Here is a 17142-nt window from a genome sequence, read left to right as displayed (position 1 = left end):
TGCCCGCCCAGGGCAGCATGAGGCCTGTCCCCCCAGCCAGGCTGGAAACTGCTGGTTCACGAGGCGGGTGTGTCATGCACGGCAAGGTCTTGCCTCGGGGGTAGTGAACGTGGACCGTGGACTGAGCCGTGCTCCAGACTCACCCACGAGGGAGACCCTGGGACCAAAGCCCTGCATCCCTGTTGGGGTGCCCGGAGGCCGCTGGCGTGATGGCCACAGCTCCCTTGAGGCCGGGCCCCAAGCCTGTCACCAGCACCGACCGCTCTTCCCCTTCTTGTCCCACTCCCCCTGGTTCCCCACGAGGACGCGGGTAGGGCCATGGAGGTTGGCCCGCTGAGCCTGCCAGAACCTGATGGTGCTGGGAGCCTCTGACCTGCCTCCGTCAGTGTCATCCCTGGCCAATCGGACACGCTGCCAGGACGCTGTTTCCCGTGCAGCCAGTTCTGCTCAGCGCTGTGGTCCATCGGACTCGGCCCAGAGCGGGATGTTGGGTCCGCTGACTTCCCCTGGGAGTCTCCCAACCCCATCCCCGCCCCCCCCCCCCCCCCACACACACACACACATACTCAGCGCCTGTCAGGACCCGCTGTGCATGATGGGTGCTCTGGGTCAGCGGACCACTGACCGGTCTGTCTGAGGTGGAAGTCCAGGGACTTCAGGATCCCCTCCCTCCTCCGTGGTCCAGCCCCAGGAGCGCAGGCGGCGTCTCCGAGGAGCTGCTCACTTCCTCACAGCGATCGTTGTTAACAGGTTCCCGTGGCATCTCTCAGTGTCTGATCAAGTCCCTCAACAGAAGTCACTGCCACAGTGCAGCCAGCGGTCCGGCATGGGCCTGGGTTCCATCCATCGGCCTGGGTCCCGTCCATCGGCCTGGGCTCCGTCCATCGGCCTGGGCTCCGTCCATCGGCCTGGGCCCCGTCCATCGGCCTGGGCTCCGTCCATCGGCCTGGGCCCCGTCCATCGGCCTGGGCCCCGTCCATCGGCCTGGGCTCCGTCCATCGGCCTGGGCTCCGTCCATCGGCCTGGGCTCTGTCCATCGGCCTGGGTTCCGTCCATCGGCCTGGGCTCCGTCCATCGGCCTGGGCTCTGTCCATCGGCCTGGGTTCTGTCCATTGGCCTGGGTCCCACTCAGTGGTGCCTGACGGCTCTAGTCGTGTGAACAAATGTGCTTTCCTTTCCTTCCCGTGTCACTTCCTCCCGGTGTGGCCGCCCCGCGCGCTCCATTGGGTCCCGGCAGTGCCGGGTGACGTGGAGGACGTGCCAGGCAGAGGCGGTGACAGACTCTTAGCTCAGACCCAGCTCTCCGCTGTCGCTGGTCCTGTCACAGGCGCGGGGGCTGCTGAGCTGGTGGGGGGCCCCGAGGTGCCTGCCCCTGAGCCCCAGGAGGCTGGTGTCCCTGAGGAGGCTCTGACTTGACCCCTGAATCTAAGGGCCTGGCACATTCAGGGTCACACCAGCTGGTGTCCGTGGGCCCCTGGACGGAGCGGACAGGGCTGCTCGGGGCGCTCACCCCGGAATGAGTGGGACCCCTTTTCCGCCCGCCTCTCGCTAGACCGAGGGCCTCGGGAGCAGGTCGGGTGTGAGTTTTCTTCTCCCACCAGAGGCGGCCGGACCTGCCCTCACGTCCACGTGTCTTTATAGTTTGTGTTTGTTACTTGACTGTGTTGTGAGCGTTCCCTGTCGTCCTTATGCATAGTGACTGGGCCCCGGCAGAGTGGCCCAGTGGGTGGCGTGTCTGCATTCAGTGGCATGAGGACTTGTCTAGCCTCCTTGACTGAAATCGCTCTATTCCTCCTCCCCCCCCCCCCCCCCCCGCAATACGTAATCCAGGGAAAGGGCTGGAAACGGGCACCGTTAAGCCACTCATCTCAAAGCCCCGCCATCACACACACACACATGGACACTCGTGTGTCCACATGGACAGGCGTGTGTGCGCACACCAAATTGAGTGATCCCTGGGCACAGACGCCTCAGTGTGAACGCAGACTGTTCCCAAGCTCGGCCAAGGGGCCTGTGGCTCAGGTTTGCACACGGGCCCTCCCGCCCGGGACCCGCCGTCTCACACTCGCCGTCGCACGCGGTTAGTGGCCACGCGAACGGTTTCCCTTTTGCGGAGGTGATCTCGGCGCGTCCGCGTCCGGGGTTGGCATCCCAGGGCCGCCGCCTCGGGAAGCGTGTCGTGGCCGCGGTCTCAGCGCCTGGGCGGGTCCTCTGGGGAAACGCCTCCGGTTGGTCCCATCGCCGCCGGCCTGCCACCCTGACTCTGCCAGTTACAGCTGCTCTCTGGCTGGGTCGTTGGCCGGGTCAGGCCTAAGGTTTCCCAAACCAGCAGTATTGTCTTCAGCATTTGAAACTTACTGGACTTAATGGCCAGAAACCAGTGTAATTATGAACAATTTCTAAGCAAGAGAGGATTTTTACTGCCCCGCAGAGAGCGAGGGAGTTGGCTGGCCTGAAGGAAGGAGGGAGGTATGGGTAATTTTCTTTTTTTTTTTTTTTTTATATTTGGAGAAGTATTTTTTTTTTTTTTTTATTTTTATTTTTTTTAAATTTTAATAGCTAAAATTATTACAAAGGGTATTACATATGTGTCCAGATAATTTTCTTCTAGAAAATAGCCATGTCTCACATGGCGCGGGAAAGAAACGCATGCTGCTGCTCAGGGGCTCCCGCCAGGGCCTCGGGACAGCAGGTGCCACAGGTGCAGGCAGAGGAGGGAGGTGTCCATCCGGCCATGTTGGGGAGCATGCAGACCCCAGGAGGAGAGAAAGGTCACGCGAAGGAGGAAAAGTCCTTCCCACGGGTGTCCTCCCTGAAGGCAGCTCGCCTCTGCCTCCGGGCATTCAGGGTGCTCACGTCACCCCACCCTGCTCTCGCCGTTCCACGTCCAGGAGCCGCTCCCTGGGGGCCTGGGCTCCGGGCAGAACGGCAGCCTCCTCCTCACCTGCAGGAGGCGCCATCTCACCTTCCCCAGCCAGACACGGCCCGGCTCTCCCTCTGCGCGTCCTTGTCTCCCTGTCCTGCGCAGCCCTCTTCACCCCGAGGAGTCGCCATGTTCCGATGCCACGACTTCCCAGGGCCCCGTGCTGCCAGGTCTCACTGCGACTTACAGCCGAGCTGGGCTTCACGCAGAACAGGCAGAAGGCGCCTCCTTAGCCCGGTACCATTCAGTCCCGTCCAGATGACCTTGTTCACGGGGATCGGGGCCAGATCTGGGGGAGCCAGGCTTTGTGACGGGGCCTGTCTTGGCAAGACCCCACCTCTTCCCTTGATATGCCCCCGAGTGAGTTCCCCCGGGAGCCCCGTCACTCCCTGGGGATCAGGCCCGAGACGGGAATCCCTGGGGACACCTCTCGATGTCTTTCACATCAGCCTCCGCGGCTCGCCCTGGCCGGACAGGCCTCACTTGGTTTTGTGGAGGAACGTGACGTCTCTGAAGGGCGCCAGGGAAGGCACAGGCCCGCGAGGCAGCTGAGGGCTGTGCGGGAGGGTCGCTCAGCGTCCCAGGAAGACGCGCTGAGCACCTGGGCTGTGCTCTTCCAGTCTCGCTCTAATCTGATGGGAAAGGTGGGCCCTGGCAGCAGCTGGGGAAGTTTCTGGAGGGGCCAGAAGGAGCAGCAGCAGGTAGAGGAGGGGAGGGGCTGCCAGATCCCATCCCCAGCGTCCGTGGCAGGGGGTAGCATGTCTCGATTCACAGTGGGTAGAAATGGCTTTGAAGTAACAGAGGAACCTCAGCTGGAGAGAAGGCAAAGTATATGTTAAGAGAACAAAATAAAGGGGCTGGGTGCGGAGGTTTGTTTTGGGGATTTAAACTCTCTGAAGTAGAGTTGTCATAGTTACCTGCTTGTTTTTACTTGTATTCCTGAGATCTGAAGCCCATGGAATTAAAGTAATTCTCCCCCGTGAAGTTTGTGTCGGTGCCAACAGGCCTCTGGGCTGCCCTCCTGTGGTCCCCGTGGGCCCCCGATTTCTTTCTGCGTCTCTCGGTGCTGCCTGGGCCTGTCCGGGGGAGCTCGTGATTAGAAAACCGGGGTTAACATAGCTTCCTTAGCCACACGCACTCAGGACCACTGCGATCTAGACCTCCATCACGACGCCCACGAACGAGGCCCCACGGCCTGCCCACACCTGACTCGCGTGCAGCCACCGCTCGCATCCCCCAGACCATTCCTCCACGGAGCAGCTCGCCCAGAGCACGGATGGAGCTGATGCTGTGGCTCCCACCGCGAGCGGATCCATCACGGGCCGCGATGATGGACGGTGCAGCGCATCTGACGTACACGTTTTCCAGGCCTTCGATGAGGTGGTAGGGCACCAGGCCTGGCTCTGTCCCTCAGTGGCCGTTCTGTCCCGGACAAGCCACTGTCCCCGCTGTCCTTGCAGCCTCAGCTACACATGGAAGAGGCTGCGGCGTCAGGGTCCTGCACCATCGGGACATGGGACACGCCTGTGGTTAGTGTGCACCTGGGGAGCCAAAGTCCCCGCAGGCGGGCGCAAAGCCACCACCTGTAGGTCGTGAGCCAGTGGGAAACGAGGGATAATTCTAGACACTTTCAGAGTTCTGGTTACACATGTGATGCCTGAATGCCGACTGACAGGTCACCATGTGGAAGGCCGAATGAAGCGACATATTTACCCCAAATACACGAGCAGCTTTTTTGTGTGTCGTCCGTCAGGTGCACAGAAGGGGAGGCCCAGCTTTCCAGCTGGCTCCAGCTTCAACGTTCCAGTCTTTTCCCCCGAGAAGACCAGGCTGTGGACGGTCCTGGCAGCAGCTGAGCCGCACGCCTTTGGTAGGACCCATGTCTCCCTTCGGATGGGTTTCACCGGGCGGCTCCCAGGCAAGCGTCTCGGCAGCGGCACCAGGCAGCGCTGGGGCTCCACATCCGCCGACAGGTGTCGGCATAAAGCAGAGAAACGCGAGGCCGGCAGGGCTGTTTGCAGGAAACAGCCACCTGCCACCTGAAGGTTTGAAAATAATGAAACCACCCCCCTGTGGACTCTTCAGCGTCCCAGGAACCTCTGCTACAGTCGCACCTCCCTGCAAAATAAAATCGAGTTTGCTTGCCGTGGCTTGTGGGAACGACCAGGCCGCTAGCAACAAAAGTAGTACCCACAGGAGGCGGCACTGTGTTGGCACCTCCGCCAGCCCCCTGCGTCCTGTACTTCTGAGAGTCGCCTCAGCCGAGAGAGGTTGTCCAGGAGTCGCTTGGCCATGAACGCAGGCCCGTGGGGAGCATGCCTCCTGCCGATGGCAAGGAGATTCCTCTGTGGGTCTCAGTGTGCGGCCAGCGCTCTCTGCTCACGTAGCTCGAAGGAGAAGTAGGTGAGCCGCCATTTGGCTTTCGGGAAGGTTTAAATGGAAGGTTGCAGGCCACACTGCGTGGTGGATACAGTGGGGGCTTCTGAAGGAAGGTTGGGGTCCATCTCAGTGTATACGCTTCAGTGCCCAAACTCGGGGAGAAAGGAGAAATTCACGCCTAAGGATCATTCAGTTCAAAGCCACTTGGAATCTGAATATTGCAAACTTGACTGATTGCAGAAAGCTGGTCCCGGAGGACAAAACAATTTAGCAAGGCGAATGGAAACTCTTGTCTTCTCAGAATTACCCAGATTTATCTTTATTCACATCTCATTCTGCAGATCCAATCAGACGTATAAACCAGGTAGCGCACGTGCGTTCCTCGTTGTCTTTCCATTTCCCTGTCCAAGGACATCGCGGGTCCTTTCGTTCTCTAGTGACTAGGGGGTACGCTGCGGTGGACTTCCGCACACAGCTTTTTACGTGGACATCAGTTCTCAGTTCACGTGGGCGGGTACCCAAGAGTATAATTGCTGGGTTGTAGGATGAGGTTGTGCTTAATTTCATGAGGACTTGCCAAACCGTCCTCCAAAGCGCCGTGCTGTTCTGCACTCCCACCAGCAGGAAGGGGGACTCGCTGTGGTCCTGCTGGCATCTGTTACCGTCTGTTACCGTCAGTTTATGAAATGTTAGCCTTTCGAATAGGTATGTGGCTGAATTGCACTGCAGTTTTAACGTGTTTCCCTGATGGCCAGTGATATTGAGTATCTATTCAAGAGCTCATTTGCCACCTACATATCTTCTTTAGTGAAGTGTCTATTCAGATTTTCTGCCTATTTTAAAAATTTTCTTGGTTATTGTTGAATTTTAAGAGTTCTTTATAAGTTCTGGATAAAAGTCCTTTATCAGATACTAGAGGCCTGGTGCACGAAATTTATGCACTAGGGGGTGGGGGTGCGTGAGCGGTAAGTCTCTCAGCCCAGCCTGCGTCCTCTTGAAGTCCAGGAGCCCTCGGAGGATGTCCAACTGCCGTGGAGATGGGAGAGGCTCCTGCCACCACCGCTGTGCTCGCCAGCCAGCCGTGAGCCCGGCTTCTGGCTGAGCAGTGCTCTCCCTGTGGGAATGCACTGACCACCAGGGGGCAGCTCCTACGTTGAGCATGTGCCCCCTGGTGGTCAGTGCACATAATAGAGACCAGCCATTCTGCCGTTCGGTCAATTTGCACATTAGCCTTTTATTATATAGGACTAGAGGCCCGGTGCACAAAAATTTGAGCACTCGGGGGGAAAGGGGGGTCCCTCAGCCCAGCCTGTGCCCTCTTGCAGTCTGGGACCCCTCAGGATATTACGCCCTGCTGGCTTAGGCCTGCTCCCAGGTGGCAGAGGGCAGGCCCAATCCCTAGGTGCAGCCCCTGGTCGGGCTCAGAGCAGGGCCGATTGGGGAGTTGGGGCACCGCCCCCTGTCATGCACAGAGCAGGGTGGATCGGGAGGTTGCGATGCCACCCTCAGTCACGCTCAGGGTAGGGCCGATTGGGGGGTTGGGGCACCACCCCCTGTCACACTCAAGGCAGGGTCGATAGGGAGGTTGCGGCGCCACCCCTTGTCATGCACAGAGCAGGGCCGATCAGGGGGTTGGGGCACTGCCCCCTGTCACGCACAGAGCAGGGCCCATCAGGGGGGTTGGGGCTCCGTACCCTGTCACGCACAGAGCAGCCTTGATCAGGGGGTTGGGGAGCTCCTCCCTGTCATGCACAGAGCAGGGCCCATCAGGGGGTTGGGAAGCTCCCCCCTGTCACGCACAGAGTAGGGCCAATAGGGGAGTTGGGACACCGCCCCCTGTCACACACAGAGCAGGGCCGATCAGGGGGTTGGGGCGCCGCCACTCTCACACTCAGGGTAGGGCTGATGGGGAGGTTATGGCTCTACCCTGTCACACACAGAGCAGGGCCTGTGGCGGGGCGGGGGTTGGGGCGCCGCACCCTGTCACACACAGAGCCGCAGGGCGATCAGGGGGTTGGGGAGCTCCCCTGTATCAGGCACAGAGCAGGGCTGATCAGGAGGTTGGGGCGCCTTCCCCTGTCACGAACAGAGCAGGGTGGATAGGGAGGTTGTGGCCCCGCCCCCTGTCACACACAGAGCCGCAGGGTGATCAGGGGGTTTGGGCGCTGCCCCCTATCACGCTGATCCCAGTGCCGGGAGGCCTCTCGGCTCCGCTGATCCCGGTGCTGGGAGGCATATTACCCTTTTACTATATAGGCTAGAGGCCTGGTGCATGGGTGGGGGCTGGCTGGTTTGCCCTGAAGGGTGTCCTGGATCAGGGTGGGGGTCCCCACTGGGGTGCCTGGCCAGCCTGGGTGAGGGGATGATGGCTGTTTGCAGCTGGTCACACACCCTTCAGGGTGGGGGTCCCCACTGGGGTGACTGGCCAGTCTGGGTGAGGGGCTGAGGGCTGTTTTCAGGCTGACGGGTGACTGAAGCTCTCAACTGCTCCTTTTTTTCTTTTTTTCTTTTTTATTCTGGGCCAGCTTTAGCTCTGGCTCCAGCTCTGAGGCCTCTGCTGCTGAAAGCAGGTATCTGGTTTGTTTGGGTTCTATAATCGAAACAATGTATAACTCCAGCTCTGAGATCCTGGCAGGCTGAAAGCAGGTTTCTGTGGTTTTGTTTAGCTTCTATATTTGTTACAATGTTTGAAACTGCAAGCTCAGAGGCCGGCAAGGCAGGCGGGGAACGTTGGAGGCCTCCGTCACTGAAGCAAGCAAGCCTCATGTTAGCTTCCAGCTGCCTGGCTGCCGGCCGCCATCTTGGCTGGCAGTTAAATTGCATATCTCCCTGATTAGCCAATGGGAAGGGTAGCGGTCGTACACTAATTACCATGTTTCTCTTTTATTAGATAGGATATGGTTTTCAAATATTTTCTCTCCCAATCTGTGGCTTATTTTATTCTCTTATCAGTAAGTATTTTACAAAGAACAAAGTTTCTAATATTGATCAAGTCCAGTTTGTCATTTTTTTTTTCCTTTCAGGGATCATGCTTTTTGTGTTGTATCTAAAAACTCATCAACACACCCAATTTCACATAGATTTTCTCCCATATTTTATTCTAGAAGTTTTGTGTTTTACATTCAGATCTGTGATGCATTTTGGATTGTGTTTTATGTAATTGTAAGAAATGTGTGCAGGTTCATGTTTTTACACATGTGCCTCTGTGTTCTAGCATCATTTGTTCAAAAGCCTGTCTGTCCTTCACTCGATTATCGTTGCTCATTTGTGAAAACTATGTCTGGGCTCTCGACTCTATTCCACTGATCTCTGTAGCTGTCTCTCTACCAGCCCCACAGCATGACGGTTACCATAGCTATATAGTGAATCAGTTGGTTCCTCCAACTTTATTCTCAAAATTGTTTTAGCTATTCTAGTTCGTAAGACTTATAGATTTAAATTTTAGAATCAGCTAGTCTATAGCTACAAAAAAAAAATTCTGCTTGAATTTTGATAGGAATTCCTGTAAACCTAGATTTGGAGAAAATATCTTTACTATACTGGGTCTTCCAATCCATGAATATAGTAATGTACACTTGTTTAGGTTTATACCTTTGAACTTTGTCAGAACTTGCTTTGTGACCCAGCATACGGTATATTTTGAAAAAGCTCCATATACACTTGAAAAGAATATATATTTTGCAGTTACTAGGTGGGTGTTTTTCTCTACATATATGTAAATTAGGTCAAATTTGTTCGTATTTTGCATAAAACTTTTATGCCCCTGTTGATTTTTGTTGGCAAGCTACTGGAGAAATTGAAAGGTATCCCACCATAATTATGGATTTGCCTAATTCTCACTTTGGTTCTGTCCTTTTTTTGTTTTGTGGATTTTAAGGCTGGTATTAGGTATAGAATTTAGACTTGGTATATTTTCCTGGTTGATCGATCTTTGAATAAGCATGAAATGTCTCTGTCATTATGATTATTGCCTTAAAGTCTGCTTTGACAGTAGCTACACCAGATGTCTTTGGCTATTGCTTGTGTAGCGTATCTTTTACATTAAGCTATCTGTGCCCTCCTATTTAAGGTGTTTTTCTTGTGAGCAGCATCTCCTGTCTTACTTTCTCTATATCTGGTTTGACAATCTTCGTCTTTTCTTGTAGTATTTGTCAAATGTACATGAATGTAGACATTCGCACGCTTGGGTTCGCATTTACCATGTGACTCCTGATTTCTGCCCTTGATCTCCTTTCCTCTTTGGCTTTGCGTTTGTCTTGCTCTTTTTCTAGTTTATTAGCACAAAAGCTTGGATTCTTGATTTGATACCTTTCTTTTTTAGTATAAGTACTTAGTACTATGAATTTCCCTTAAGCACTGCTTTAGCTTTATCCCACGTATTTTGGTATATTACATAGTCATTTAATATCAGTTAAGAATATTTTCTCATTTTCCTTGGGATGTCCTCTTTGATCCTAGGATTATAAGGAGTGTGTTGTTTAATTTCCAAGTGATCGGAGATATTTCTGTTATCTTTGTTATTGCTATTTAATTGATTATGATCAGAAAAATAATTCATACGGTTTCAGTTCTCTTAAATTAACATTTGTTTTATGGCCCAGAATATTGTACATGTGGGTGAATGTACAATATGTTCCTGGATTCTTGGGAGGAAATGTATGTTCTGCCATTGATGGGTTTAGTGCTCTACAATGTCAGTGAGATCCAGCTCATTGATAGTGTTGTTCAGCCCTTCTACATCCTGCTGATTTCTTGTCTACTCATGCTGTCTATTACTAGGAGAGTAATTTTTAAGTTTCTAGCTGCAATTGTGGACTTGTCTGTTTTCCTGGTTTTGCTCTGTGTATTTTTAATTTCCATTGTTAGAAACATACACACTTATTATTATAACTTCTTGTTAACAGAATCCTTTTATCAAAATGTTATATATCCCTAATTTTCTTTGTTCTGAAGTCTACCTTGCCTGATTGTAACCTAGTTTTCTTTTGATTCATATTTGCATAGTATATCTGTTTCATCCTTTTATCTATCATACTGTATACAAATTAAGTTGTTTATAGATAGTATATACTTGGGTAATATTTTAATCACTCAAAAACTCTTATTTGCTGCATTTAGATTGTTTCACTTAGTGCTATTCTTGATATGTTAGGATATAATCTACCTTTTTATTTGATGTCTGTTTTTCCCCCATTTTTCTTTTTCTTTCTTGCCTTTTTATAAAGCTCTTTAACTATTTTTATTAGCATTACATTTTATAATCTATTACATTTTTACTACCTAATGTATTTTTTTTACTATCCCTGTGTAAGGTTTTTTTTTAGTGGTTGCTATTGGGATTATAAAATGCTTTACTTTTCAGTCTTCTTATAATCATTAATTGTAATATCGAAACCATAACACTTTACAGGCTCCTTCCCCCTTTATGCTTCAGGGTTTTAAAAATATCTATATACAGCAGCACCCCATCAGACAATTTATATGTTTTGCTTTTCTATCGTCAAGCATTATTTTAAAGAAAGAGAATATTCTGTTACGTTTCTTCAGATATTTACCCTTTCTGTTGCTCTTCCTTCATTTCTGATGTTCCAGGTTTCCTCCTGGTATTATTTCCTTTCTCTCTGCAAAACAACTTTTAGCAATTCTTTTAAAACAGTTCTGCCTCCATTCATTTTCCTTCATATGAGAATGCCTTTATTTCACTTTAATTCCATAATATTTTGCTAGATATAGAATTCTAGTTTGGTAATTCTTTTAGCACTTTAAAAATGTTTTGTCACTTTCTTCTGATCTCAGTGTGAAGAGAAATCCACAGTAATTCAAATCATTGTTCCCCTCTAAGTAATGCATCATTTTTTTTCCTGCATGCTTTCAACATTCCTTGGCTTCAAGTTTGATTATGAACTGCTTGGGTGTGGATTCGTTGGATATCTTGTTGGACATTTTCTCAGCTCCTTGAATCTATAGGTTCATGTCTTTCATCACACTTGGACTAGTGTTAGCTATGATTTCCTCAAATACCTTGGCATCCATTTATGCTGTCCTCTTATTCTAGAGCTCCAGTGACACAAGCCTTTTGTTATTGTCCTACAGGTCCCTGAGGCTCTGTCCTTGGCGTTTTCAACATTTTTTCCCCTGTTGCTCAGATTGAATCGTTTCCATTGATCTGTCTTCAAGTTCGCTGCCTCTTTCCATTCTGCTGATGAGTCTGGCTTTTTATTTATTTTTTGTTAATATATATTTTTTTGGTTCTCCTTTATATTTTCTAATTTTTATAGTCTATTTTATTTTAATACTTTATTCTGTTTTCATACTGTTCTGTTCCATTTTAATATTTGTTCCAAGGGTGTTATAGTCTATTTTAATACTTATTTCAAGTGTTATTGTTTTAGCATTTTTATAATGCTTTAAAGTCTTTGTCAGATACTTCCAACATCTGTGTCATTTTCTTATGTATTGTCTTGTCTCATGTGAGTTGAGACTTCTGTGGTTGTTTGGATGCCCACCTTTTGGATTTTATCCTGTTTTAAATATTACATTATAAGGCACTGTGTCTTGTTGAAACCCTACAGAGACTATTGATACTTTTATTTTAGTAAGCAGTTATGTTGGTTAGGTTCAGGCTGCAGCTTGGAATTAAAAGTTCAATATCAGATTCAAAGCACTTGCAATGCTGTTCGGATCTCTCTCGTGTTTCCTCCAAGGGTCAGGCTGGGGTTTGAGTGTGCTGTTTGGACCAGTTCCACGCAAGCACAAGTTAAGGGTGAGCCTAGGAATTCATAAACTAATGGGGTTGCTTTCTCGAGCTCTTCCCGGTTCCCTGGGTCTCCCATTCTCTGTCTGGCCATACAACACTGACTTCCACAATTGTCGTATCTGGGCCAAGCATTGGGATGACAGAGAAGAGAGTTTTGGCTGCCGCTGTTGCCGTCCCCACCGTCGTTATTGCCACCAGAACTGCTGGGGCCACAGAGAGCTGAGCAGAAGGAAGGAAAATACCCGTTTCATCTCTTCTCTCTGAGCTTTGGGGTTTCCTCTCCCTTCCCCAAGCCTGGCTTCTCCGGAGCGCTCTCCTCGCCCACAGTGCTCACTCCGGGGGTTGGATTGGTTGAGTCCTGCTGGCCTTCCTGGAAGGAGAGGTGGATCCAGTGTCCTTCCCCGCCTGCCTGTCGCTGTTTGCTTCTCACTGTCCTCCAGTAGCTGTGCTGTGCACTCTGTCCAGGTTTCATAGTTGCATTCGGAGGGAGAGCAGGGAAGCATGTCTCTTCTCTCTCAGCCAGAACTGGAGTCCCTGATATTTACAATTTTTATTTTCTAATTAACTCGTCTTTATATGCAGGACAACAGTTGGTGGTGTTCATAAGAGTCCCATTAAGTGGCCAAATCACATAATTTTCCATTAATTCTTTTGGCTTTGTTGATGCCTACATTTATGTCCGTTTCACATGATGCTATTTTGGTCCCTTCCTTTGATTGTGTGATTCTCACTATATTTTCCATTTGCACCTTCTGACTAGCCTTGCGAGTAAATGCAGTCTTACCGTTTCTTTGGAACCTGTTGGGCGATTGTTTTGGAGCGCACAGTCCCATGGGAGGGCTGGGCAGGGCAGTGGGTGTGGATGCAGCTCAGCGGACCTGCATGAGGCACATTCTGGGGAACCTCCCCGAAGGGCCCGGCCGTCAGTGTCAGCCTGTGCTCACCTCAGGCAGAACTGAACCACAGCCAGCTTTCCCCAACAGCAGCCTCTGGAGCGCACCCAGTCGGGTGTGATTTCAGGGCATTTACATGCAGCTCTTTGAAGATGCAGGTCTTTGCAGCAAGCGCACCCCATGCAGCTGAGCTGGCAGCTGGACGAGGCTGGGAGTGGGGTGGCGCAGGTGCAGAGTCCACCTGCAAGTTTAATGACCCCCGTGACCTTCCTGGCCCTGTGGCTAAGAAATTTCAGCCTCTTCTTAGAACTGGGCGATGGCAGTCCAGGCTGGGCTGCTACGGTCAAGGGGAAAGGACACTTGAGCAGGGGGTCACCTGAGGCCAGCCTGGGGCCAGCCTCCAAGGGGACGATAGGCTCCGGCTCCCTAGGTCCTGCCGTGGTGACGCCTGGGTCTCCCTGAGCCCCGGTGACCTCACCTGTAAAACACACCGCAGCTTACCGTGCAAGGCGAGGCTGTGGGAAAGAGGTGACAGACGCGCAGGAGACGGCAGAGCCTTTCGAAAGTCCGGTGCCACCGGAGGCACCCCACCGTGACCGGGCACATCCCCCGCCCGTGACTCCCCAAGGGTCCCCACCGTCTGCCTCTGTCCCCATGGTCAGCAGCGTCCTGTGGGGTGGGGCTGAGGCTTGCTCCCCAAGGCCACAGGTAGCCCGACACTCGGGGTGCCCACCCAGTGGGCTGAGTCGGGGCTGGGCCCACCAACCACTGTCTTCTCCCGCCTTTGCAGGTCACCTCCAACGAGAAGCACCTGGAGAGCCTGAAGGGTGCGGGCAGCCTCCTGCGGGCGCTGGAGCGGCTGGCCCCGGCTGGCGGGTGAGTAGGCCCAGGAAGGGCCAGTGCAATCTATTGGGCTCAGCAAACACTGACCCACTCTTTTCTCTCCGCCTGTCCCCCCACTCCCTCTACACACCAGGGACCACCATCTTCCACTCGGTCATTGCCACTGAGGTCCCACCCAGCGTGGGAAGCATGGTCGCTGTGTCTCTATCCCCTGGGGACCCCCCCCCCACACTGTCCAAATGAGGGGTGTCAACAGGAAGAGGGATAAAAATCAGGATATCTTAGCCCCCCAATACCCCATCTATAGGGGATAGAGGTGAGGAGGGGAGTGGACTATGACTAGCTGGGAGGGGACAACAGGTGGGAGATGTGATGAACCCCATAAGGTGGTCAGTAACCAGCCTGTGTACACGCACCCCCATGCCAGCCCGGGCCACAGGCGACATTACCGCCACCTGGCAGAGGGACTGGAGGTCAGGGAAGGGCTGGGGTCAGAACCGACAGCTCAGCCTGCCCAGTAGCACTAGGCTGCCCCGCTTGGCCAGAAGGAAAACCTGGAACCTAGAGAGCAGAGCCTGTGACTCCCAGAATCGGAGTGTGAGGTTAGCTCTGCCTCCACTCCCCAGCTGTGCAGTGTCTAGAACTGAGGGGCAGACCAGGCAGCGCTGTCACCCAGGAGCGCCAGCCCCACCGTCATGTGGATGCCCAGTGGGGTGAGTGCTGCAGGGAGGGTTCATTCTGCAATCACACGCACCCCCTGCTCCCCTGAACTTGAGAGGTGGTGGCAGCTGATGGGGGTAGAGCTTATACTGTTTATGTGAATGTTAGTGCCAAGTGACAAAGGGAAACACAGGGATAAAGAGTTGTCCCCAGGCCTCCATGCTTCCCACTGGCTGGCCCTGTCTCACGGCTCACCGCTCACAGATGTGGCGGCACCGAGCCTGGCAAGTGGTGGGGCTTGGGGGGTTTGAGGAGTGGTCAGTGAATGCAGTGACCCCTCCTCCCTCAGGCCACATCCCCGTGCTGAGGGAGGAGCCAGAGGTGTGGGGCCACAGTACTGAGCCCCAGCTGCTGTCCGTCCCCACCCTGGGCAGAAGGCCGCACCTCGAAGGCCTTGACTGCGCATTTCCTGGTAGCTGTCAGCACCACAGGGTTCTGTGAAGCCTGTTCTCGGTGCTTTGGGATGGTATTCATTTGAAGAAATACATGTGATTGCCGCGGCGAGTCTGTGGTGGAGGCAGGGCTCCCTCCATCCTTTTGTACTTAATCCTGGTTGGGTGGGGGAGGGGGACACCACCTCCTGGGCTACCCGCCCCCCCATGGTTCCTGTGGGTGAGGGAAGGGCAGGCCGACGTGATGGGAGTTCCCCGCCTCACCATGGCAGCCCTGGTGTGAGGTGCAGACAAGGACTCGGGCTGCGCACACAGCCACCCCCAGGGACCCCAGCCTTGAGCAAACAGTTTAGTGGCCGCTCCTGAGAGCCCTCCCCAGCTGCCTGTGGGACCCTCCTAGCAGGCCCTCAGTCTGCCTGCGGGTCCAGGCCAGTGCGGCCTCAGGATGCACCTAAATCTCGACCAAATGTCAAGTGAGGCTCAGGGCTGCGTGGGGCTGGTGGCCTCCCCCGCCCCCGCCCCCAGCACTCCAGGCAGGTGGGAGGTTGGGCTTTGCTGAAGAAAGGCTTTTCTAATGGTGACCAAGGAGGGAATGGCAGTGCTCTTGGCTCTGATTGGCTCTGCCACAGGTTGACGTGCCCTTTGCCAGTCACTGAGCCTTCCGGGGCGGCTCAGTGGGCAGGGCAGACCCTCGGGACCTTGGCTGCGCAGCCCGTCTCCTGCCCTGTCCCCCGGGGGCCCCCTTCTATGCAGCCCCCACCTGATTGAGAACAGCTCTATTTGTGTGCAGTGGGAGGTGCCGCAGCTAACTGCATACTTCAAGGTGAACATTGCTGTGTGTCCCGCTTTCTTTGCTAACAGCTGTTAGCGCACAGGCTTAAATGTGTCTCAGTTTGCTCCGGTAACAGTCTCCACGTTAAGCTCTTAACTGCACATCCACACCTATGGGAATAAGACCCCCAAGACTCATGGCTGACGGGCCAGCCAGTGGCAACACGGAGCAGGAGCGTCAGCCTTTGGGCGGGTCTGGGATCTTCGGTCTTTGGTACAAGTCAGCTGGAGGCAGGCGCTGGGCAGGCCCCCCCGCGGGACCCCGTGGGACCCGGGCCAGGCTGAGCAGGGTCTGGCTGCTGTCTGACTTGCCTGACAGCTCAGCATCAGTGCACCTGGCCCAGGGCGTTCAGATGCTGAGAGCTGGTGGGCCAAGAGCTCAGGCCTCGATTAGGGGTGCTGGTGGGGCCAGTTCTGAGCCCCACTGGGGGTGTGGCTGATGGGTTCGCACCTCAGCCTGGGAACACGGTTTTTGTGCCTCTAGATACTGCGGAGGGGCCGCCCTAGGAGAAGCAGCTGGTGCATCGGACACCAGCCCCTTTGAATGAGGCGGCTCTTCAGCCTGACTTTGTTTTCCTCACAGTTCGTCTGCCGACAGTGCGGTGGCCTCCTTGGCCCTGGAAATCCTCCAAACTGTTGGACACTAGGCGAGAAGGCACCGAACACAGGCCCAACCTCGGCTGCACAGGCAAGGCCAGCCCCCGACACGCTCGGCACCCCAGCCGTCCCCGCACCCAATAAAGCCAGCTGACGCCTGAGCCTGAGCCTGCGGCGCTCTCCCTCACTGTGGGCCCTGGAAACCGCCTCCCAATAGAGCCTCGTCCTGGGGGCACCCGGGAAGCCAGGTTTGCCCCTGGGCTCAGAACGTCCTTTCCGGTGTGGCGCGGGCCACCCCACCTGCGGAGACTGAAGGCAGCGCCCAGCCAGCCTTGGGAAGGGTTAGCCTGTCTCCCCCCACTTTGACCTGCCTGGCTGTCCTTCCTCTCAGGGACACACTGAGTCCCAGAACCCCCTGCAGGCACAGGCAGTTAGGAGTTTGCCTGCAGAAATGCCAGTGCTCCAGGAATGCTGGCTTCCGGGAAGGTCTGCCCATCAGGGTGGGTGGATGGCATCCAAGTAGAATTGTCCCCCCAACTTCTACCAGTTACTCCTAAATCATTGAACCTCTTCAGGCTCTCCCTATGTTCCCTCACACACATGCCAAGAACCTCCTGTGAGCGTCATGCCCATGAAAACATTTGGTGGACAGTGCAGAGGTGTTGGGCCAAGGCATCTGGCCTGGAAGGTGGGACGGGTCCTGGACAGCTCAGACCAGGTGAGCAAGTGGATGCATCCCCTGGTCTCTGGGGCCTCAGTGTCTAATCTGCAAAAGGAAAGGGCTAGACCAGGCCAACAGCTGCTACC

At 53.7% G+C, this 17142-nt stretch overlaps 1 protein-coding gene across 3 annotated transcripts in view; it reads left to right on the top strand.

Moving 5' to 3' along the window:
- The window catches only part of ULK4 (unc-51 like kinase 4), a 251976-nt gene extending 235480 nt beyond the window's left edge, over window positions 1–16496 (top strand). For 2 of the 3 annotated variants that reach the window (XM_036333255.1, XM_036333256.1), the window contains exons 36-37: window positions 13743–13828; window positions 16322–16496. In XM_036333255.1, the coding sequence (XP_036189148.1) occupies window positions 13743–13828; window positions 16322–16385 (150 nt within the window). In that variant the 3' untranslated portion in view covers window positions 16386–16496. The remainder of the gene's footprint in view (window positions 1–13742; window positions 13829–16321) is intronic. The other variant, XM_036333257.1, reaches the window with a different exon arrangement.
- Window positions 16497–17142: the final 646 nt, after the last annotated feature.

The sequence above is a fragment of the Myotis myotis genome, unplaced genomic scaffold, assembly GCF_014108235.1.
Source record: "Myotis myotis isolate mMyoMyo1 unplaced genomic scaffold, mMyoMyo1.p scaffold_m19_p_13, whole genome shotgun sequence".
Classification (NCBI taxonomy): Eukaryota; Metazoa; Chordata; class Mammalia; order Chiroptera; family Vespertilionidae; genus Myotis; species Myotis myotis.
This window is presented reverse-complemented; position numbering and strand designations above follow the sequence as displayed.